Source organism: Nicotiana tabacum, chromosome 12 (assembly GCF_000715075.1).
Source record: "Nicotiana tabacum cultivar K326 chromosome 12, ASM71507v2, whole genome shotgun sequence".
NCBI lineage: Eukaryota > Viridiplantae > Streptophyta > Magnoliopsida > Solanales > Solanaceae > Nicotiana > Nicotiana tabacum.
Genome location: NC_134091.1, coordinates 124,693,023 through 124,716,001, shown reverse-complemented (window position 1 = coordinate 124,716,001; position 22,979 = coordinate 124,693,023). Strand labels below are relative to the sequence as shown.

Here is a 22,979-nt window from a genome sequence, read left to right as displayed (position 1 = left end):
ACGGAGACTTCGAGGTATATCTGCCAGCGTCCGCACACTCCGGAGTCCCCTTCTATCATTTTACGTTGCTTCCTTATTTTTCTTTAGACCTTGATACATAGAAACATTGAGAATAAATTTTTAGAAGTTTGTGACTTATTTCTACCGGGTTTGGGGAGTTGTAATTATTTAAATTTCTTTTATTTATTTCAGATATTTATGATTATTCCGCATTGATAGGCTTACCTAGTTTTAGAGACTAGGTACCATCACGACCTCATACAGAGGGAATTTGGGGTCATGACAGTTGGTAAGTGGTTCTAAACTATTTTCTTTCAATTACCTATTACATTTCTTGAATTATCAACCTAAAATCTAGAGTTTTTATGGTAGAATTAGGAGTTAGGGTAGAAACTACGAATTTTAAAAATTTGAGGATTTAGACCTCAATTTGAGGTCGGATTCCAAAACCAACTATATATTCGGGCTCGGGGGTTAATGGGTAAATGAATTTTGGTCCGAACCTCGAGTTTTGACCAAGCGGGCCCGGGGTCGATTTTTTGACTTTTTGGAGGAAAATTTGGGAAATTTAATTTATGCAATATAATTGATTCCTTTAATAGTATTTGATATTATTGAGTCATTTTTGAATAGATACGAGTGGTTTGGAGGTGAATTCCAGAGAAAAAGTTGTGATTGAGAATTACGTGACCTTCGGAGCGAGGTAAGTGTTGTTTCTAACACTGACTTGAGAGAATTAGGAACCTTAGATTACTTGCTAAGTGAAATTCATGTGAGCGGCATATATGTGAGGTGACGAATACTTATGCGCCGCCAATTTAACTATTTTCCATGTTTCTCTATTTTTCTTATATTGTCTCATTCCTATGCCTAATTGCTATGTGTTATACTAGTGTTGTTCAATTTATCGTTCTTATCATGTTTACGGATTTTCTGGTTATAATTGAGTTTTTATTTCAAAGTTGAGATTGATATTATGGAACCAAATGCTGAAGTAAGGTTTATACTTGTTATTCTATCTCCATGTTGTTATTTATGCATTGCATTATGGTAAGAGAGAGTGTTAATGCACGAAGGGTGATGCCGTGACATATTGTGAGTGTTAATGCACGAAGGGTGATGCCGTGCCATGATATGAGAGTTAATGCACGAAGGGTGATGCCGTGCCATATTGTGAGTGTTAATGCATGAAGGGTGATGCCGTGCCATATTGAGTGTTAATACACGAAGGATGATGACGTGTCATGATATGAGAGTTAATGCACGAAGGGTGATGCCGTGTTGTTTCTATTAATTTTATGGTGAGATTGAGAGTAAAAGCACGAAGGGTGATGCCACGCATTTTTTCTTACTGTATTCACTATTCCTGTTAATTCATGGTATATTGACTGCTCCGGTGATCATTCTGTTGTAATTCTTTATCTTGTATCCCCATCAGTATGTTCCCCTCCCGACATTTCCTATTTAGTTCTTCATTTCTATTATGTATATATACGCTGTTAAATTATACAGGGGTGATTTGTAGGTGCCTTGCCTTAGCCTCGTCACTACTTCGTCGAAGTTAGGCTTGACACTTACCAATACATGGGGTCGGTTGTACTGATACTGCACTCTGCACTTTCTGTGCAGATTTTGATACCGGCTCGGGTTGATCGAGATTTTGCTATTGGTCCGATGTCCGGAGACTCAAGGTAGATCTGTCGGTGTTCACAGACCTTGAAGTCCCCGTCTATCTTTTATGTTCTACTGTTTCTTTCATTCAGACAATTGTATTTCTTTCAGAGTATTACTTGTAGCAAATTCTAGAATGCTCATGAATTGTGACTCCAGATCCGGGTGGTAGTAATTAATACAGTTTTTATGATATTTCGCACTTATTATATTTCATCTTAGTTAATTATTGTTAATTACTAAATGAAATAAGGAATTGGTTAAATGATTCTCTAGCGTTGGCTTGTCTAGCAAGTGAAATGTTAGGCGTCATCACGGTCCCGTTGGTGGGAAATTTCGGATCGTGAAAATAATGAAAAAAAAATTATACGAAGACATACTTATTTTAAAGGGTATTTTTACCGTTAAACAACTTAATCTCGCTTTTTGCTACTACATGTGTTTTTATTATATATTCGATTGTTTGTTTGAAGATAAATTGGCTCAAATGATAGCAATTTACACAAAGCTAACTAATCGAGACTGCATTTACAAATTCTTTTTATAGCATTTGTTTCAAAATTTGATATGTTACGTGTAAAACATTCAAGCACAAACAAATTGAGCCATATTTCAATTATTTGGAAGAAAATCTGACTACGAGGAAAAATATCAATACAATAAGAACTCAACAAGATAATGAAATGTGAAATTAATCATTTTGATACATATCACACAATTTTTGTTTATTAATTTTTGCCATTAGGAAACGGCAAATTATCCTATAGCTTTCTCTTTCACTAAACTTACAGTTAACCTTTAATATGGGACGTTTTTTTATTATGTGTTCGGTATCCACATTAGAACCTCAATTAATTGAGATTTGTATCGTCTAAGGCCTATTAAAAGGGAAAGCGTTTGATACTAGATTTTTTTTATTTATTTCTACAATGCGAACCCGAGACCTCTAGTCAAAGGTGAATGGATCCTATTCATCCTATCACAACCTTTGGCGGTGACTAAAAGCGATTTACGATATAAGAAATGCCTATTTTCTTACTCGATCAACTAAAAAATATTTATTCTCTCGATATATATAATTTAAATTATGAACTAAATCGCCCCCTCCCGGTCCCACACATGAATTGTCATATTAAAGAAATGCAGCTGAGGTTAACTTTAGATTAGACAGAAAAACATAGAAAACCAGAAATTTAGATTTCCAGCTTTTGTCAACAAAGTTGAGCATCTGTGGCATTTTTGGTTTTCAAACATAAATGGTTTAGAAAGTCATGTGTAATTATCATTATATAATATGATATAATATGGTAATTACACTCTATAATAATTATAACAATAAACTATTTATTTGCTTGAACATAAGTACAATATAATTTTTACTGTCATGCTTTGTATGTCTTCACATTGACGGAGTGAAATTTTGAAAGAGAAAAATATTAATATAATATTTTTTCAAAGAATATTTATATAGATGAGAACGGATAAATTATTAAAAATAATATTTGTGATACAAATTGACTATAAAAATTAAATGCCAAAGCTTTCTTTTATTTTCTTAACCTGAAAGCATGCTAAAATTACTTTAACGATCTTTAATTATTTTTCATGTCTTCGTATTAGAAATACTATAAGAAAATATGGCCTCAACAAAAAAATAAATAAATATTAAAGTATTAATTTTGATGTTATATTATAAATAGGATATGAATGTTAATATGCTATAATTAGCTTCTTTTGATATTGACCGTACCTCGCACGGGTACTACTATTAGTAATTATAATAATAACTTATCTATTTACCATAACATAAAATATTGTCATGTTTGATTGAATAAGTATAATTATATAGATAAGTTTATTATGTGACACACATATATACAACAACACTTCTCTATAACAATATTCCTATATAACAGTAATTCACTATATAAGGCAAGTTTTTTCTCATAACCGATTTTAACATCAACATCCATATTTATAATCTTTGTAAAATTACCCATATATAACATCCATATAGAATCTTTAAGATCACTAATAAGAATTCTAAAAATATGCATACAATCTTTTCCATTGAACAAAATTTCAATCTTGCATAAGATCGGTGGCGGCTCAAGTTACTTAGTGGCCTAAAGCCAAACTTTAATTAGAGTCCTTAATATTTTATTACAAAAGTTTCGTACATTATATGAAGTTTATATTTTGTAGTATTTTTAGATGCAAAGTTTTTATATATTTTAGTATTTCCTTTCCTGTATGCACTTGCAATCAACTTAGTGACTTGTTCATATTCTAAAGAGTACTCTCATTATTTTTTAGTTTATTTTTTATTGTCGATTAAAAATTTATTAAGAGCTCCATTATGAGATTGCATTAACGTTTCAATTTTTTTCCCTTTTTATGAATTTAAAGTAATTACCTGATTCATATTTTCTAGTTGATATATTTCTAATTAATCATATAAAAAGCAATATAGACCTACGAAGTAAACTAAAAAAAGATAATAATAAATTTTTTAAAAAAGAAGAGAGAATAACAAGTTAGAACAATATAATAAAAATGATTCTAGAAGTTGTAACTTGATATTAAACCAAAATTTTCCTTATTGGTTTGCTTGCTGCACAGCCTTACAACTCGAGAAAGAATGAAAGAAAAATGTGCAATTTGATTTATTCAATGCCCTTCAACACTTGTTTTTATGAGAGTAGATAGCTTAGGAGGAAAAAGAATAGAAAACCTAAAATACAAGGTATTTTTATGAGAATGAAAAAAGAGAATAAAAATAATTTGGATTATATATGTACATTACCAGAAATGTATATATAGTCACTTTCAAGTACATAACAAACAATTCTTTAGATTTTATATTTTTCATTAAATTATTAAATATTTTTGAAAAAAAAAAAATTAACACATAAGACATACTTTTAATAATTAAAGGGGCTTAAAAGAATTGGGGGCCTAAAGCGCCCGCTTCACTCGCTTGGCCCTTGAGATTTAAGATTCCAAGACATATTTTCCACCGGATACCTTTTTGCTGAAAATTTAGATATGAATTTTCGTAAATTCAAGCGTTATATCGATATTAAAAAGTGAAATCTACGAAACATCTACAATTATAAAATTCTTCCATCAATCTTGAAAGATTTTATTTTTTCAGTAGCTTTAAGTGTGTGTTGGAATTTAAATCTTTGTATGTTTAGTTGTGAATTTATTAATAATGTATTAACTTTCGTCAATATTTACCTAGTGAAGTATGCATATATTTTGAGATTTTAAATTTGGATAATTTTCTTATCTTTTATATGTAACACTAGAAAAAAGAAAAATAATTAATATCCGGATAAGTTTTACCTATAACAACCAAAAAGTATTTAAACGTCAAATGTTGTTACAGGTATGTAACAATCATTCACTATAAAAGCCAAAATCGAAACAAATAAGATTGTTATAGAGATATTTGGCCTATATATATATATATACACACACCTATTTTAATACCCAACTTTCAATACTACTTATTATTTAACAACCCACGACCCTATAAAAAGGAGGCTTGTTGTTCTTTACTATTTTATTTTATTTATTGAAATGGTTACTTGTCAATTTAAAACATAAAAAGACCTAACTAGAGGTGTTCATAAAAATTCGAAAAATTGAACCAAACCGAAAATCGAACCAGACCGACCAAAATAACCGATACTTTTTAGGTTTGGTTTGGTTTTGGTTTTGAATTTTAAAAATCGATCAAATTTGGTTTGGTTTTGGTTTTAATAAAAAAATAACCGGAAAAAACTGAACCAAACCGACTCTAGAAGTAGGTATTTAAATTTATTATTACACCTATATATATGTATATTTTTATATAAAATTTCTAAAATTTTATGGTACATATTAGTCATTCATATTTTTAGTCTAGTTATTTGCTATTATAATAATCTAATTCTTTGCTTTTACATTCTAGTTTGATTAGTATTTTTCTTTTGCTAAGTACAAAAATTTATTGAGTAATAATCGATTTTTAATTGAGTAATTAAATCATTTATCACTATTTGATTCAATTATCATCGTATATTTTGGTAAATGATAGATTTCTCAAAGATCAATTGGTTTGATAGTGTTACATTGAAAATGTAGTCGCTTAAATATGTGTTTGTTAGTGTATGTCTCGTACCCAAAAATGGATAAAAATTCACAAAAATTAAATCGATAAAAAATCGACTTAACTCATTTGGTTTGGTTCCAATATTTGAAGAAGAAAATTACTTGTTTGATTTATTTTTAGGGAAAAGCTGGCCGAGAAATTAAATAAAGTTTATTTTCAATCACTGGAATAACGATAATCCAAAAAAGATATTCTCATTCTTGTCAACGGAGCTGAAAATAACAGCAAGATGACTTTGTAAAGTTGCGATTACGCATCACAAATTGAAGAATTAATGCAGCCGCAGTTAATAACAACACTTTTTTTGCAGCTTAATTTCTAATCAAAGCAGAATTTCAAGCAGAAGCATATTCCATTGGAGTAGAACAAGTAAGTTGCTCTGTTTTTGTATTTTTAGGTAATTCAAGCTAATTAGTTTTTGAGTTGTGAAAGAGGGTGGATCTACATTATGAGGAATGCTTTTGGATTTGCAAAACATTTAAAAATGTATAGTACTATATAATAATTCAACCACTCTAAATCCATTGACTTTTGAATCTACATATTGGGTTTACCTCTGCTTATAAATTTTGATGCCAAGGGATATGTGGACGAGGAATGTTGCAAATTTGCAATGCAATTCTCAAGTTTTATATATAGCTGGCGTTTTGTTCAAAAAGTTTAGTAAGACTTTTTTCCCAAATTAAAAAAAAAATCATTTTGCAAAAACAGTTTTCCAACTGAAAGCCAAGAAAGACAGGATTTTAGTATTGAAAATCTTTCTTTCTTGGCATAAAATGAGATTTATTGCTTGTGGAGTCGGATCCGGGATTTAAACTTGATGGGTTAAGACTTTAGAATTCTTAGTTATGAACTTATGTAATTTTGAAATTAGTCCTTTTCACATAAATATCCATGTTTAGTGTCAAAAATACTGTGTTCGGTTGAACTTGTACCTAGTGGTTGTTAGTGAACCTTAGCTTCATTAATAGCTAGTATAAACCCAAGCCACCGTCCTCATTTGTTTGTGAATCTGACACACAACGAATTTTAGCTGGAGGAGTGCTTAACACCTTCAATTTGCCACACATCTTTCTCCAGAGGTTTTGACTTTTAATCCTGTGGGATGCAAAAGAAACTATATTAAATAGAAAAGCTCTTATAGTATAAGACAGATCATATTGCTTTCGGGCCTTTGGTCTAGTGGTAAGAGTGCAATGTGTGATGTGTGTATTAGGCGCACTCATAGGTTCGAACCCCGCCGCAGACAAAAGCCTGGTATTTATCTCGAGACGGGTAGAGGAGTGGGCCCATTATCTACTGAGTTTCGAACTGTGCGCCGGATCGCCCTCGGGGATTTCTCGTTTATCCAAAAAAAACGTATAAGACAGCTGATATCTTTCAGCTGTTAAGTTTACACCGTTCCTTTTTCCATTTAAATCTGAAACAATTTGGAGTTAACTTAGTAGTTTGAGACTTCCAAAATATTTGAAAGATAAGTTCCCTTTGAACTCGGCCTTTTCAGCATAGTCACCAAACATATTAGAAAATTCATCTATCTCTAGCAAGAAGAAGCATGCATGTGACCGCATCGCTAGCAGTTACCTCTTCAGATTGCGATCAATATTAGCATTGAGTGGATCAGACTATACCTCCATATCCTAGAATTAGAACATAAGCAGATATGCAATCTGCAACCAGGCGAGTTTGTAAAGTAATGCATAGGAAGACCCAACTGATAATTATGCTGGAAATTCTTAAAAAAAGATGGTAACCTAGTATGTGACATTGTCATAGGCCTTAATAATGCCAACACAAGTTGCATTACAGTTTTGTGGTATTATGTACTGAAAACCAATATTTTTGAGAATGTAGTATGCTTATGAGTTCGTTATAAGTTGCAGCTCTCCAGTCTTCGACTCCTTTCACACTTTAAATGCTAAGTTGTGTTTCTGAAAAGCAAGGTGCAATTGTGTATGAATAGTGTGAGAAGATTGACTTAATATTATTTTACAATCTTGCTAGTTTTCCTTTTTGGGCTTAAAAGTGGAGCTTCTCTACTGAAAAATCACAATTCATTAGCGTAATGGTTGGGATTTTTGAACTAAAAGCATCCTTATCCTTGATTTCTTTCGGCGTTTGTAGAGGTACTTGATTCTGCTTGAAATGGCAGACAGCAACATAAAGCAGCCTTTATTACATCTGCCGCCTCAAACCTGTCAAAATGTTGACCCAATGAGAAGAAGATTACGCCGATTTAAAAGTGCTCCTATGGCTGAATTTTTTCCTGGAGAGATAAATGACACAAAGGACAACCAATCACTCCCACGTTCTGATTCAATTTTGGATAAACTCCATCCGAGTTTCAGAAAAGTCATGTTTTACTTGGTTATATACTTGGCTATTGGTACCATGTGCTTTTACTTTGTTCAGAACCAGATCGAGGGAAAGAAAGTAAACGGAGTTCTTGATTCTGTTTACTTCTGTGTTGTGACAATGACCACTGTTGGATATGGGGACCTTGTGCCGGATAGTACAACTTCTAAACTGCTTGCTTCCGTCTTTGTTTTCTCCGGGATGGCCCTTGTCGGACTGGTTTTAAGTGAAGGAGCAGATTACCTAGTGGAGAAGCAGGAAACACTATTAATCAAAGCAATGCATGTGCGTCGTAAAGTTAGTCCAAGTGAAATTCTAAAAGAAATTGAAACAAACAAATTAAGGTACAAGTGCCTTGTCACAACGGTCTCTCTCGTGGTGCTAATGGTTGTTGGAACGGTGTTCCTTGCCAAGGTAGAAAAGTTAAGTACCATTGATGCCTTTTATTGTGTCTGTTCTACCATCACAACCTTAGGATATGGAGACAAAAGCTTCTCAACAAGAGCGGGGCGCATTTTTGCTGTGTTTTGGATTTTGACTAGCACCATTTGTTTGGGTCAGTTCTTCCTTTATATTGCTGAGGTGAACACAGAAAAGAGACGGAAGGAGCTGGTGAAGTTGGTTCTTACAAGAAGGATGACAAATGTAGACTTGGAAGAAGCTGATCTTGATAATGATGGGCTTGTAGGGTAAGTTATATAAATCTTAAAAACCTATTACCAATGATTAGCCTGTTGAATCTGTCAAATGAGAACTACTCCCTCCGTCCCAATTTACGTGGAACCATTTGACTAGACACGAAGTTTAAGAAATAAATGAAGATTTTTGAAACTTGTGGTTTAAAACAAGCCTTATATATTTGTATGGTTTAAATCATGTCATTAAGGATAAAAGGAAAATTTTAAAGTTAAATTGTTTCTAAATATAGAAAGGTGACATTCCTTTTGGGACAGTCTAAAAAGGAGAAAGGGAGTACTTTTATATTCTACTCAACCAGTGTGTTTCAACTCCAAGATCAAGTTATTCTAATTTTTCTTCACTTTTCATATGCGAAGGGCTGCTGAATTTGTGGTTTATAAACTTAAGGAGATGGGGAAGATCAACCAAGACGATGTTTCACTTTTATTGGACGAGTTTGAGAATCTTGATGTCGACCAATCTGGAACTTTGTCTACTGCAGATTTGACACTTGCTCAATCATCTTGAATGGGAAGGCGACTGCAGTACTACTTAAAATTCCATATCGAGCTAGTGTGTCACCCTATTTCCATGAACTTCGGCAGAGTCTTGAGTCTGGTACTCATTTCATCATATCGTGAGTGTTTTTCGACAGGTAACCGAGTGATATTCAGTTTATCCACTTCATAGAATGCACCCTGTATATGCAGTGTAAATTAAGGTAAAAACAACAGTTATTGTGGCTTTGCTGGTGGGCTAGTCGACTCGGTTATTGTAGTCTTGAATCTGAATTTTCTCCTGAAAGTTTGTTTACAGAAACTGTGAAGCGCCTTTTTCTGGTGGAACTTGAAAGACAACAAGCCATTATTTGATTTTGATTATACAGTGAAATAGATTTACCAATTTGAGATATGAACATTCTTTCATAGGCAGAAAAGAATGTATGATTTATGAACTACATTGTGGTCTAGCCCAGTTGCTTTCTTTGTCGTTGCTTCCTCAAAATCCTATAATGATTGATAATATAATGGTGGTGATAGCATCCAAAAAAGCTGATGATCTGAATGTTGATTCAAAATTATTCACTACAGGAAATAAGTTTTAAAGTATTCAGTGATGATTTTTCTGGCAGCCAAAAGTAATGTCATATATTCCTTTGGTATTATAGTTCTATCATTAGCTTTTCTGGCGAATAAGCTCACCACAAAAGTAAACATTGTGCACAAATAAATTTTAGCTTGGCTGGCGACATATTAATATAACTTTTGGTGGCGACTAAAAGGGTCGACTAAAACCTTTAGTCACCACAAAATATAAATATTGCGCCACAAAGATGACTTTAGTTGGTTGCCACTCTCAACGCTGACATATCGCATAACTCTTGGTGACGACTAAATTAGTCATCATAGTCGCCACAAAAGATCGCTACAGAAACTAAAATCGCCACAAAAAGTAAATAATGCGTCACAAAAACGATTTTAGCTAGGCCTCCACTTGAAAAGGCGACATATATAGCATAACTTGTGGTGCTACTATATGGGTCGTCATTGAAAACCTTTTATACGTTACTTTTGGCGGCGACTAAGGTGTCGCCAGGCATATTTAGTACTGAAAATTTTATTTTATGTAATGCTTTAACAGTAACAAATATGAAAGTGAGTTGTTGAATCCAAATATATTATCTTTCTTATACAAACTTTGTCTAAAAATTTCACCAAGGCATGGATATGTGAATGTGCGTCCGCCCTTGTTGTTTTGTTCTTGTTAATTTATTATTAGCTTTTGTGGCGACTAAGCTCGTCAAAGAAATACAAATGGTCCGTACAGTAAATGTTAAGTAGGTCGCTACTACAAACAACAACATATAATACTACTTTTGGTGGCGACTGACGACTATAGAGGTCGCTACAGATATTGTGACATAAAACTTTATTTTCTGTAGTATTGTAATAGTAATAAACAAGAAAGTGAGTTGTTAAAGCCAGATAGATTATCATTTACTTTTTTCATCGAAAATATTGGTTAATTCAAACTTTTTTTTTTATCTTTTTTATTCTACATAAAATTTTGTGCATTATTATTATTAGGTTTTATGGCGACTAAACCATAAAAAGTAAACAAATGCATCACAAAATAGAAAAGAAAGCTTCGGATGCTTATCAACTAGATTTTTTTAAAAAATTTCTTCGACCACCCAGATCAAAAAGAAATTTTCAAGTCCAAAATTCAAAATATTTAAGGCGTCAGAATTAATTAGTAAATAATAAGTCAAAGAAAATAATTTTAGTTATCAGTAAAACTAGGAGACCATTTTAATTAGAGTATAACTGGGATTCGACTTGCCTTAAGTATAATTTAAAAAAAAATTAATACTCAACATATAAAATGGTACAATTAGTGTGATTATCTTTGAAATTATATGGTTTACATGTCGAAACTAAATAAAAGCAATCTCCACCGCCAACTGGGCGGCAAAGCGATCACAACCGTCGGTCTCGGTCCTATTTCCAGAATCGTGCGCATATTAATCCGACAATGACAATTAACACTATTTAAAATCCGGAACTGAAGTCCGCTGCATGAAGTAAAACGGCAAAGGTTCTCACTGACGAGAGTAGGAACTCAGAAACTTTAGCTCTCAACTCCTTGTAAGTACTTAATTTCTTACTAATTACATGCAAATTTAGCTTAATATTTACATTCTTAATGTCCGTGAATTGGATTATTGTTGAAAGCTTGGATTTTTAGCAGCTTAGGTTTTTCTTTTTCGAATTTTCAGGTAAAAGTTAAAATTATGAATTTCTTTTGTCAATTGTCTTTTTGGGGTTAACTCCTTTGTATATAGCTGGTTTAGGTTGATGGAGTGTAAAATAGCGAATAAGCATAGAGGGCAGCTCGGTGCACTAAGCTCTAACTATGCGCGGGGTTCGGGGAAGGGTCGGACCACAAGGGTTTATCGTACGCAGCCTTATCCTTCATTTCTGTAAGAGGCTATTTTCACGGCTCGAACCCGTGACCTCCTGGTCACGGGGCAGCGCGCAACTTTACCAGTTACGACATGACTCTCCGTTCAAAATAGTGAATAATGTAGAGGATTAATCTAGCTGACCTTAACTTGCGTGTGTGTGTGTGTGTGTGTTTGTGAGGTAACTGATAACATGCAAATTCATCTTGAAATTTAAGCTGAATTTAAAATTTTCAGTTTTTTTGCAGTTTAATATTTTTTTCTAAAAACAAATTCAGGTAAAATTAAAATTATGAATTTTTTGTCAATTGACTTTTTGGGGTTGACTCTTCGAACATAGCCGGTCCAGGTCGAGGCCAGTGTAAAATAGTAAATTACATAGACAATTCATCTGGCTGACCTTAACTTATTTTTGTGTGTGTGTGTGGGTGTGTGTGTGAAGAGTTTGAGGTATATGATAACATGTTGGATGCATCATTTGCATGTAATTTTGGAGAAAATATTGCTTCTTTTTCTCTTTAAGCTTCATTGATTCTTTGCAATTGCCACAAAACTTTGCGTATTTTAGTAGCCAGTTCCCTGAGTTCTTCAAACTTACGATTTGATACATATGCAGGTTATCTTCTGCTACATGATCAAGGGCTTTTTTTGGGGTCTATTAGGAGTAGAAATTTAGTTATGGGAGAGGGCAAAACTGTCTCTGAATTGGCTGAGGCATCTTCCAAAGAAAACGTGGCAGCGGAAGACAAGAGTGAAGCCTTTACAGAGAAGAAGAATGCTGAAAAGGATGAATTGAAAGAAGTAGAAGAAGAGAAAAAAGAGGGTGATAAAAAGGACATTGAGAACATGGATATAGACAAAGAAGAGGTGAAAGAAAGCAAGGAATATGAAGAAGAAGAGAAAGCTGACAAGGAAAGCAAAGGAGCGGAAGAGAAGCCAGAAACCAAGATTGAGCTAATGGAAGAAGAAACAGGTGAAAAACCAGATAAAGATGTGGCCGACGTACAGAAAGAGGAAAAAGAAAACGTTGAAGAGCATGAAGTTGAGAAAGGATCAAAGGAGAGTGATGAGTCTGAGAGTGGTGCTCAGAAGAAAGACAGGAAGAGGAAAAGGCAAGTGGAGGACAAGAAGGAGCAAGAGCCTAAAACACCTCCAGCTTCAACAATTGAACGCCCTGTACGCCAACGCAAATCTGTTGAAAGGCTGGTTGCATCTATTGAAGGAGAAGCCACCAAGGATATCCATATTGAAAAGGTTCCATGATAGCAGTACTAACTTTGTTGTTTTAATCCCCCTTCTATGATTCCAGATTTTGGGCCTGGACAGCAAGTAGTTTATTGTTAGTGGAATTAAATTAATGATCCATCTGATTTGCAGGGTCGTGGAACTGCACTGAAAGATATCCCAAATGGTATATTACTTACTCGTTCACTGATTATAACATGTGCACAAAAATCTGCTTACATATCCCAAAGGAGATAGATTTAAGATGCCAGTTAGAGAAGTGATTTCTGCTTTGCCTTTTCATATGTACACAGAACAATGTTACTACCTAGTTGTTTGTTCATAATTTAGTGTGCAAGTGTTAAAGTTCATTCGGGTGCCTGTTTACAAATGCTTTGCTCAAAAGGATGGAAGTGTGATCTATTTTGTGCTGGGTGCAAAAGGAAATTATATAGAATAGCATTTCCAAATTTGTTCTTCCTGCAAGAATTTTGTGGAGCTATCTGAGGGATCTTGTTATGGGAAATTTTAAACTGCAAAGGTGGATCTAAGACCGAAATCTAGGACCGCCAACCACCCTGGTTGGTTTGTGCCAAAAGTAGAGCTTTACATAATAGTTATGTTATTAGTTATTACTCCCCATACAATCTGTCTTCCGCTAAAGAGACTTCTAGGCCTTGAGGGTATTGTCTAGGCAGGAAAGATTCTTGCTGAGTTGGGGCAGATGTTGCTATGCCAATAGAATATGCTTTTAACACCTTTTACATAACTAGGCCATTAGTGATCTGAACTTTGGGTTTCTGTTAACTAACAGAATCAAGCTGCTAGTTTATTTCGCATGGAAGGACAACCAATAGACAATGATGCAAATGGGAAGGAGAACTACAACTGAGAGAAGAATAATTACTATAGACAGAATCTTCGGTTGAAGCGAGTCATAGAGCAATCAAGTAACTGAGTTTAAATCCAAGTCTTGACCGCTGAAAATTCTCCCCCTGACGGAGGTGGAACAAGCAACCAAGGAACCAAACAAGTGTCTTTTATTGGGGTTGAAATGATACGGTTTTATTCATATGACACTGAGACTGCTGGAGATATGTACATTGTGGCAAAAGTGAGAAAGCAAAAGTACACCCCTGTCAAAAACTGCAAGGATTCTAGGAGCTCTAAAATAGATTCAGCTTCAGTAGCAAGTTCGGTTCTACACCAAAAGTAAAAGAAAAATATACTTTATGCTGCGAATATGATTATATATATCTTCAAAGCATCTCAAGTTCCTCACTTTTCAAACTAGTGATTCTCCTTCATCATGTTAAGTAAAAAAAAAAAAGATGGAGATGATTGGCACTGGGACTGGCATGATTTACTATCTTTCGCCTCATCTTTTAGCTTCAGCATGATTAATGAGGCTGTATCAGATTTATTGATGCTTCCTTGATTAGACTTTTGCTGGGTAACTTGATTAGGGTTTATTCGTATTTTTCTTATGATTTTTTTCCCTCTAGTGGTGAGTCTCTTTCTGTCTCCCTCATGGCTTCCAGTCATAGGTATGCTTACTGAATTGTCTACAATACTCGCCAGCTATTTCGGGTTTTAGTGGTCCGCTTTTGTTTTTTGGTACCTTGGAAATAATGATGCAATCACAAGTTGGCCCTTAGCATCTAGGAGAGAGAGCAAGCTATATTATGGGATGGCATACTTGCATTATTCCATAAACAGGATAATATACAAAACCATTGGTGGAAATAAATAATCATGCCAAAAAGTCCCACATTGAAGAATCTTTTGATGACAAAATGAAGAGCTCAAAACCTCTGGGCTACTTCCCTATGCCAATTTGTTTTGCCTGAACGTACTTGGTCAGAACAATTGGTATCCAGGAAATTCACTCTTCCTGTTGTTATCATGCGGCACGGTGCACATTTGGATAGTTATGGTTACCCGGGTCTAGCCAGCATGAACCAAACCCGTTTCCAAGTCAGTGGAACTGAAAAACGTGGTGGACTGAATGCACAGTGGAAACTACAAGGAAAATGAAAAGCATATAACCCAGATGAGCTGCCACCCAGTTTCAATCGTTTTCTTGGATGGAGCTTCATCTGGATCACAAAAAATGCATTGTACTAAACAGTGAGGAATACCATCGATATTTGTGCAAATTACTTTTATTTTAATTGTGAACTAAATTCAATTGGTACGAAAAATGTTTACTTGTACTATGGGTTGTGAGTTTGACTCTCTTTACCTTTCTTAGGGTAAAACTTTACTTTCTTAGGGTTGTGTGTCAAAAGAATAGACGAGTACCTATTTTGCTTTTATCTTGTTCTCATTTACGTTGTATGGGGGTCTAATGACTTTTTGTTCTATTACCTTCTTCTTTTCTGCAAGTCTATGTTCTACAGCTATAGGTATTTGATTTAATCTCTGCTTTTTCACCCCCTCACTCGATTTTCTTTTCGTATGCACCACTTTCATTTGCCCCTTCGTGTATGAGAATGTGGTTATTGGAGGGTCCTAATCACCGGCACTTTGCTACTGAAGTTGTTTGGTGTCTCTCTCATCCAATGTTGTTTCCGCTATTCTGTGTTTCTCTCTTCTTTTTTCCCCCCACGATGTGTTGATGCAAATAAATTTATGCAACTATTGTAAAATTCTTTTTTCTTAATGTAACTTCAGTGGCATACAAATTATCCAAAAGGAAGACTGATGAGACTCTCAAATCGCTGCACACAACTCTCTTTGGACGGCGAGGAAAGGTGACATTATTATTTATAGCTTATTTCTTTCCATTGGTTTCCCTTTGTCGTATGGTTTCTGCTTACCCTGTTGTGCTCTGATTGACATGCTAAATCAAATGCCTTACATTCTTACTTCTCCCCTTCCTGACAAAGGTTAGGTGTCTTCAGTATTGCTGTTGAGCTCTTCTATGGGGATATCGACATGTATTTGAGAGAAGAAGGAAGCTATGATTTTCCTTATGTGTGTTCTGTGTCCATTTATGGTCAAATTATGTAAACCTGAGCTTCGTTTTAGACAGTCATACCTTTTCAATTCTCCAATTTTTGTTGGAATTGAACTGCTAGGACTTGTTTGGTTTCAGCATAGAGCTTTGCATTACTAATGTGGCGCGGATACTTGGAATAATTTCTCAACAAAATCTCTGCCTATGTTTTGTTTCCGGCATTGAACTCTGCATAAATAATACTTACCTAAATAGCTTATGTGGGAATCTATGTATCACTTATGCCGGTTCAAATGCAAAAGAAAAGTACTTGTATTAGCAATAACTGGCCATGAGAATGACCAGAGTATCATGAATGTAGGGCTCTTTGTTCTAGCAAATCAAAATATATATTTTTTAATTTTAGTAAAAATAAAATCTCGGCAATATTCTCTATGAAAAATTCTAATTAATTTTTAAGAAAAAAGTTTTTAGAATTAAACATGTGGGTTTGTATAGGTGAGACCAATTAGTTGAGATTAAGTTCTGTCATGTTAGTATGTTTACTTTAGGACTTGAGGTCCAATGTTTTCCAAAAGTCTTTTAGTCTTGTCTGAGATTTCTATGCCGGTAGAAAATGTAGAAAACTTCTAGTGTGTTCCATTTTTTTTTAATATTTATTTTATATAATCTTGGATTGGATTATGATAGAGCTTAAATGGAGCAACATGAACTGTTAGGATATCCCAACTTGCTTGGGATTGAGGCACAGTAGTATAAGCATTTTGGCTGCATCTTGTCTGCTTTATGAATTTTGTAAGTTGCTTGCTCCCGACTCATGGATCTAAGAAATGTCTTCAGGAACTTTTGAGGACAATATGCTAATTGCTCCTGATTTCTTCTTCAATCTCTTTCTGTTGATACTGTGATTATAGTTCTTGTCCTTTGCAGGCAGCTCAGTTCAAGAGTAATATTTTACGGTTTTCTGGCTTTGTCTGGCATGAAAATGAGGTAATTAATGAGTCTCCTGTTATAGAAAGTTCTTAAGAGAGATAACTATCCTTTTTTTCCCCTTCTTCCTTTTTTTTTTTGGGGTGCCAGTGGTGGTTATGGCAGGCTGGGATAGGCAATATATGAATGTAAAGTTTCTCATTGCTTGCATACGGGACTGCCAATATCTTGTTCATTATTTCGTTCTTGGGATCTTAATTTGATTTGAGTAATCTTCGTTCTAATGATTCGAAAAAATGCTTGAGCTCAGTGTCTTATACTACATTATTGCAGGAAAAACAAAAGATGAAAGTAAAAGAAAAGCTTGAGAAATGTGTGAAAGAAAAGCTGTTGGAATTGTGTGATGTACTTGATATACCTGTTGCTAAGGCTACATCAAAAAAGGTGTGTTCATGTATTACCACTGCACGCTAGGCTTTCTATGTCGTTAGTTATTTCTTCTTACTTTTGTGTCGTCGTATCTTATGAGGGTATACCAATGGAAGGGGTAGATATCTTCTAAAAATTTTGACTTGGAAAATTATTTAGTCAGTATTTTTACTTTTCATGACATGTTGGTTCTAACGTTGTCACCTCGCACCATATTAAGCAGCTCTTAACAGACACTACAGCTAAGTGTTTGTCTGCTATCTTCCTTCAAGATTCTTAGCTAATCTGTGTTTTGTGTGTCAGGAAGACGTAGTATCACAGTTGATGGATTTTCTGGAAGCTCCTCATTCTATGACTTCTGAGCTGCTTGCTGAAAAGGACCAGGTTGGTTGCAAAACCATTTTGATTGCTATGAAGTATTTGTGACTTCTTCCAGTTGTTGCATAGTATGCTTATTCATCTGGTGCACTTAGCAGCCAAGTAAAGGAAAGAAGCGTGAACGAGTAAGGAAAGAAAGTCCTTCATCAGCAACTGGTAGTTCCAAAGGTTCAAGTAAGGTATCGCTCTTACATTTGAGCATGATTTAATTGCAAGCCATCACCTAGTGGATAATTTTTAGCTAAATGGCTGTAACCTGTTTTGGCCTTACTACATCAGTAACACCATCTGCTCGTAGTCTTATCTTTGCCTTCCATTTACTGCATTTAAGTTTCTGCATCAACACCCTTGAGGTTTGAGACGGTAAATCACATCATCTGGCTTACTGGTATTAAAATTGTCAATTATTTCTGTCTTCTTGAAAGTAATTTTGCTGATTGAAGTGGCTTTCCCTCTGAAGCTACTGAGTTCTGGTCTTGGGATGAGCGAGTGTGAAATCATTTTAGCCTCCTGAAAAGAAGACAAAAAGTAATCAAACAAAATGCTAAAATTTTTCCTGCCAGGATACATGCTATACGTGTCTGAATTTATTCTCTTTGGGGTCGTTTGGTTCAATTGCGGGATAATCAAGGATATTCCATGGGCCGGGATATCCGATCGGGATTAGCTATCCCACCTTCTATATGGATAGCTAATACCATCGTTTTGGTATAATTTTTTTACCGGTATTAGGTAAATACCTGTAACCAAACATGGGATAAATACAATCCCAAATTCTATCCCGGGGTTAATATCCTTATCCCGATAACCAAACGTCCCCTTTGTTATTGTGGTAAGTGTTTTTCGTATCGTGGTTTTGTGAACCCTTAAATAATGCATTTTAACTTTTGCAACTGAGATTGTTTCATCCTTCCAAATTTCAAAAAGAAACTAGAGAATCTGGAAGAAAAGGGAGATTCGTGAAACGATATGTTTGTGCTTGTGGAGACTTCTCCTATTATGATCTCTCTGCCTGGTATATTCTGCAGAGTCGCAGGACTGAGAGTGTATCTAAAAAGTCTGAGAAGAAGAAGAAGGTGCACGAATCAAAAGGTGAATCAGAGGAAGAAGATGACCAGGAGGAGGGAAAGATAAAGGCTAATGGTGTTCATGAGAGATCAGATGACGAGACGTCAAATCAAAGTGAGGAGAAAGACGGTAAATCTGAAGATGAGTCTGAGAAGGACAAGAAGAAGAATAACCAAAGTTTAAATAAATCATTGTCAAATAAGGAACCTGGTGGAAAAGTTAAAACCAAGAAAACACCAGTCTCTACACGACCAAGTCCTTCACCCGAAAAAACACCTTCAAAATCATCAAAAAGCTCAAAGCATAATGGTAGCAATGATGCAAATCCCAAAGTGTATTCAAAGAAGAAAATAACTGAAGTGGTTAAGGGAAAGTCATCTACACCAAAGAAGCCTACTTCAAAAAACAATACTGGTGAGAACCATTATTTACTTCCATTTGTGTGTAGAAAATTCTTGTCAAGATGATCAAAGATCTATATATGAGTATTTTCATAAATTTCTCCTTTCTGTATTTATTTATTAAAGTTAAATCCTTTCTTTATTAGCTTTTCTGAATGTGTAGGGAAAAAGGTTCTGAAGGGAAAGGATGGTAACAAAGTAGATAAGTTGAGGCCAAGTGATGATGAACTCAGAACTGCAATTTGTGAAATTCTAAAAGAAGTTGACTTTAACACGGTGAGGAATAAACTTTTCTTAAGTTCTGGTGTTCATAGATCTGCAATTTTATGATCTTTGTTTCTTTCCTTGTTAGCAGATCTCAATTGTTAACTTCCCTGTTTAGATTGTTTTTCCATATGCCTAAGCTTTGGTGGGTAGAGTTACTCGGTACCCATGGTGGGAGGTAGTAGGTACCTGGTCGAATAGTCTAGGTGTGTGCAAGCTGGCCAGACACCACCATTATAAAGAAGCAAAAGAGGAATTGTTTTCTGTTTGGACCTTTTCAGATGGTGCTTTTTGGCCATCACATATTGATCATCATAGTCCCGGAATGGGATTTACTTTTCCATATGGCTGACTTTGTTTCTTTTTTTATGCTGCAGGCCACCTTTACTGACATTCTGAAGATACTCGGTAAGTGTCCTGTTAAGATGGCTTCTCTCTTCTTTGGTTGTACAACTTTTGTAGTCTGATAAAAAATGGAGATCTTGCTGATTTTTGAAAGACAAGTGTAGTCAACTAAGTTAAGAGTTTGAGAAACTTGATCTCACATCCGCTAAGAGGTCATAGTTTCAGAATTCAACTCACGATTGTTTTTCATTTTCAGCCAAGCGGTATGATACAGATCTTACGCCCAGAAAGTCATCTGTAAAGGATATGATCCAGGATGAGCTCACTAGGTTAGCCGATGAGGCTGATGACGAGGACGAGGACGAGGAAGGAGATGCTGAAGAGGGCGAAAAACAGCCTTCTGGCCAAGGTGTAGAGGCCTGAAAATATAGAACATTCCAAGGAAAGGTAGCCTATATTGTCTTATCTCGAGATCCGACCCTTTCTTCCTCAGTTGATGTCTGAATTGTGTTCCATAATGAGTTCGACCAGCTGTAATTTATTGTTAATGTTCCACTTTGTTGTTAAACTCACTCGCTAGGAAGTCATAGAACTAGAAATGCCAGGTTTCAGTGCAGGACTGCAGCTTATTGTGTAACAGACATTTGTAGGAAGCACTGATCTTTTCATGTGCTATAGTAGCTAGTGTTATGATTAACCCCCGTAGACGGACTTTCCATCTGTTGGCTGGTTGGCTTGCATAATCATGGTTTTCGTGTTAGATCTCACTGCCTGAGAACAAATTGCTAAAATGCCATTTATGCTGCTAAGGTTCTAAGTTCTAATTCCACCTGATGTCTATGATATCTATTCTAAGATTTCTTAACAGTTGCCCTTACTAGGTGGTGAATAGTATTGCAGTTAAATAAATGTCTTGTTGCAGTTAAATATCTGGGTTGTAGTATTTCTAATCTAATGGCTAGACTGGCGACTGGCGAGGAGGAGACACAGCAGATTCGTTCTATTAGTCTTGGCACATTTGAACGACCAATAATAAAACCATAACTCTTCTTTATGTTAGTTTCTATTTTGTCTCACCGTGTAATGATCCAATAGTAATCACAAGATTAGTGTTGTAAACTGGGCTCGATGGGAGGAAGCTTAGGCGAAGGAGTAACAAGAGTAACATAATCTGTGAAGAGGAATAACAGAAATTCAAATTAACAGCTAGGATTAGTTTTGAATAAATGAGTTGCAAGGGCTAGGATTTTGCCACGTCAGCTGAGGTTGTTATAACTAACCCTCAACAGAATTTGGAAGGTAAATCCAAAGTCATTCTTCTCTCTTCTCTCACCTTTTCACTCGATATCTACTTCTTCTCTTTCCTTCAATATCTGACTCTTTTATTCTTTCATTTTTGCAGATCTCAGTCGACTATGGAGGTTATTAGTAGTAGTTGTTTAATTTGGTTGTTTGTAATTCGTTTTTATCCATTTATATATAAAACAAAAAATTGTCTCTAAATCTTCTTCTATTTCGCAATTTAGTTGATTAATTTCTCAGATCCTTACCTGGATCATTATATTTGGTATCAGAGCTTCAATCTTACGACTGTGTGGTGGTAATGGTTGAAGGAACTAGGCTGAAAGTTATGGATGATAAGCTCATGAGACACGATGAGGAACTGTGCAACACACAAACTGGTATACAAGGTATCCTAGAGCTAATCCTAGACGAGTTGACAAATTTAGAAAGAGCTCCTCAACGAGCTCAAGAAGATGGACTCTTACCACTCCAAGGTCAGGAGTTGAGACATAACAGACCCCAAGCTATGCAATCCCTTTCCCCTAAATGGGAGCTACCTAATTTTGAGGGTCATGAACCTAAGGTATGGCTTCGTACGTGTGAAAGTGTAACAATCCGACTTGTTGTTTTAAGAATTAACGCCATGTTCAACGACTTAAGGTCCCAAGTAATTTTTTAATGTGTATTATGACTTGCGTGTATGGTCGAGTTTGGTTTTCGGATGATACAAGATTAAATTGAAAGAACAATTCTCATTTTTTGAAGCTTAAATAACAAGAGTTGACCGGAGTTTGACTTTTGAGCAAATGACTTCGGAATGAGATTTTGATGATGTCAATAGTTTCGTATGGTGATTTCGGACTTAGACTTATGTCCGGATTTGGATTTGGAAGTCCGTAGGGCAATTTGATGCATTTTGGCAAAAGTTGAAAAACGAAAGATTTTTAGAAAGTTTGATCGGGAATTGACTTTATTGATATCAGGGTCGAAATTAGATTTCGCAAAATTTGGAACATGTTCATTATGTCATTTATGACTTGTGTGCAAAAATTTGAAGTCAATCGGACTTGATTTGATATGGTTCGGTATCGAATGTAGAAGTTAGAATTCGATAGTTTCATTTAAGCTTGAATTGGGATGTAATTCATGTTTTTAGTGTTATTTGATGTGATTTGAGGCATCGACTAAGTTCGTATGATGTTTTAGGACTTGTTGGTATATTTGGTTGGGATGTAATTCATGTTTTTAGTGTTGTTTGATATGATTTGAGGCATCGACTAAGTTCGTATGATGTTTTAGGACTTGTTGGTATATTTGGTTGAGCTCCCGAGGACCTCGGGTGGATTCCGGATGGTTAACGGAATTTAATTTGGATTTTCTAGGATGTTTCGACGTCATTTCTACAAGAATAAGTGGTATCACATTAAGCAAATGAGCTTCAAATTTAGTTTTGATTGAAACATTAGATGCGTATTGAAATTTCGGAGCCATAGCAAAAAGAATCGTCGAATTCGGACATCGTATGAGAGAGAGATGCCCATTTTCGTGTCAGGAAAGATTTCTGGTCGCCGCCATTGCCCAGGGTAGCGTGGGGGCGCTAGGAATTATTGGAGTTCTGGAAACTGCACCACAGACAGCGGCCCATGCTCCATGTGGCGCTCGAAATAGTTGAGGCTCTATAAACGATTCTTTTTGCCATTTTTGACAAAAATAGAGTTGGAGAGCTCGGTTTGGGTGATTTTCAGAGGGGGTTTTCACAAGTTTGAATTGGGTAAGTGTTCTTGACTCCCTTATGATTATATTTCATGAATCTATGGTTATATTCATCGTTTAATTCGAGTTTTGATGGAAGAAAGTGAGATT

The 22,979-nt window shown here is 35.2% G+C and overlaps 2 protein-coding genes across 6 annotated transcripts; both read left to right on the top strand.

Moving 5' to 3' along the window:
- Positions 1–6,009: 6,009 nt before the first annotated feature.
- On the top strand, positions 6,010–9,682 carry LOC107772509 (two-pore potassium channel 1-like). Its single transcript, NM_001325137.1, is given in 3 exon segments — positions 6,010–6,202; positions 7,958–8,877; positions 9,244–9,682. Coding segments are annotated over 2 exon segments (1,050 nt in total). The 5' UTR covers positions 6,010–6,202; positions 7,958–7,978; the 3' UTR covers positions 9,395–9,682.
- Positions 9,683–11,277: 1,595 nt separating this feature from the next.
- Positions 11,278–21,569, top strand: LOC107772508 (DEK domain-containing chromatin-associated protein 4). Of its 5 annotated transcripts, none has more exons than XM_016592010.2 (13): positions 11,278–11,514; positions 12,448–13,085; positions 13,209–13,242; positions 15,732–15,811; positions 16,948–17,007; positions 17,281–17,391; positions 17,680–17,760; positions 17,850–17,933; positions 18,783–19,236; positions 19,387–19,499; positions 19,865–19,895; positions 20,089–20,279; positions 21,446–21,569. In XM_016592010.2, exons 2-12 carry the CDS (start codon positions 12,510–12,512, stop codon positions 20,253–20,255), a joined length of 1,791 nt encoding a protein of 596 aa, XP_016447496.1. In that variant the 5' UTR covers positions 11,278–11,514; positions 12,448–12,509; the 3' UTR covers positions 20,256–20,279; positions 21,446–21,569. The 5 variants fall into 5 exon arrangements, with proteins under 5 accessions (XP_016447496.1, XP_075083142.1, XP_016447495.1 ...); XM_075227041.1 differs by lacking the exon at positions 21,446–21,569 and adding an exon at positions 21,235–21,373 and having other exon boundaries at positions 17,853–17,933; XM_016592009.2 differs by lacking the exon at positions 21,446–21,569 and adding an exon at positions 21,235–21,373.
- The last annotated feature ends 1,410 nt before the right edge of the window (positions 21,570–22,979 follow it).

What these genes read in the sequence shown, in the direction of transcription:
- LOC107772508 (XM_016592010.2), top strand. Translation starts at nt 12,510, where the DNA reads ATGGGAGAGGGCAAAACTGTCTCTGAATTGGCTGAGGCATCTTCCAAA. An exon ending in ACTGAAAGATATCCCAAATG is followed by an intron (nt 13,243 to 15,731) that starts GTATATTACTTA and finishes ATGTAACTTCAG; the next exon opens with TGGCATACAAATTATCCAAA. An exon ending in TGCTTGCTGAAAAGGACCAG is followed by an intron (nt 17,761 to 17,849) that starts GTTGGTTGCAAA and finishes TGGTGCACTTAG; the next exon opens with CAGCCAAGTAAAGGAAAGAA.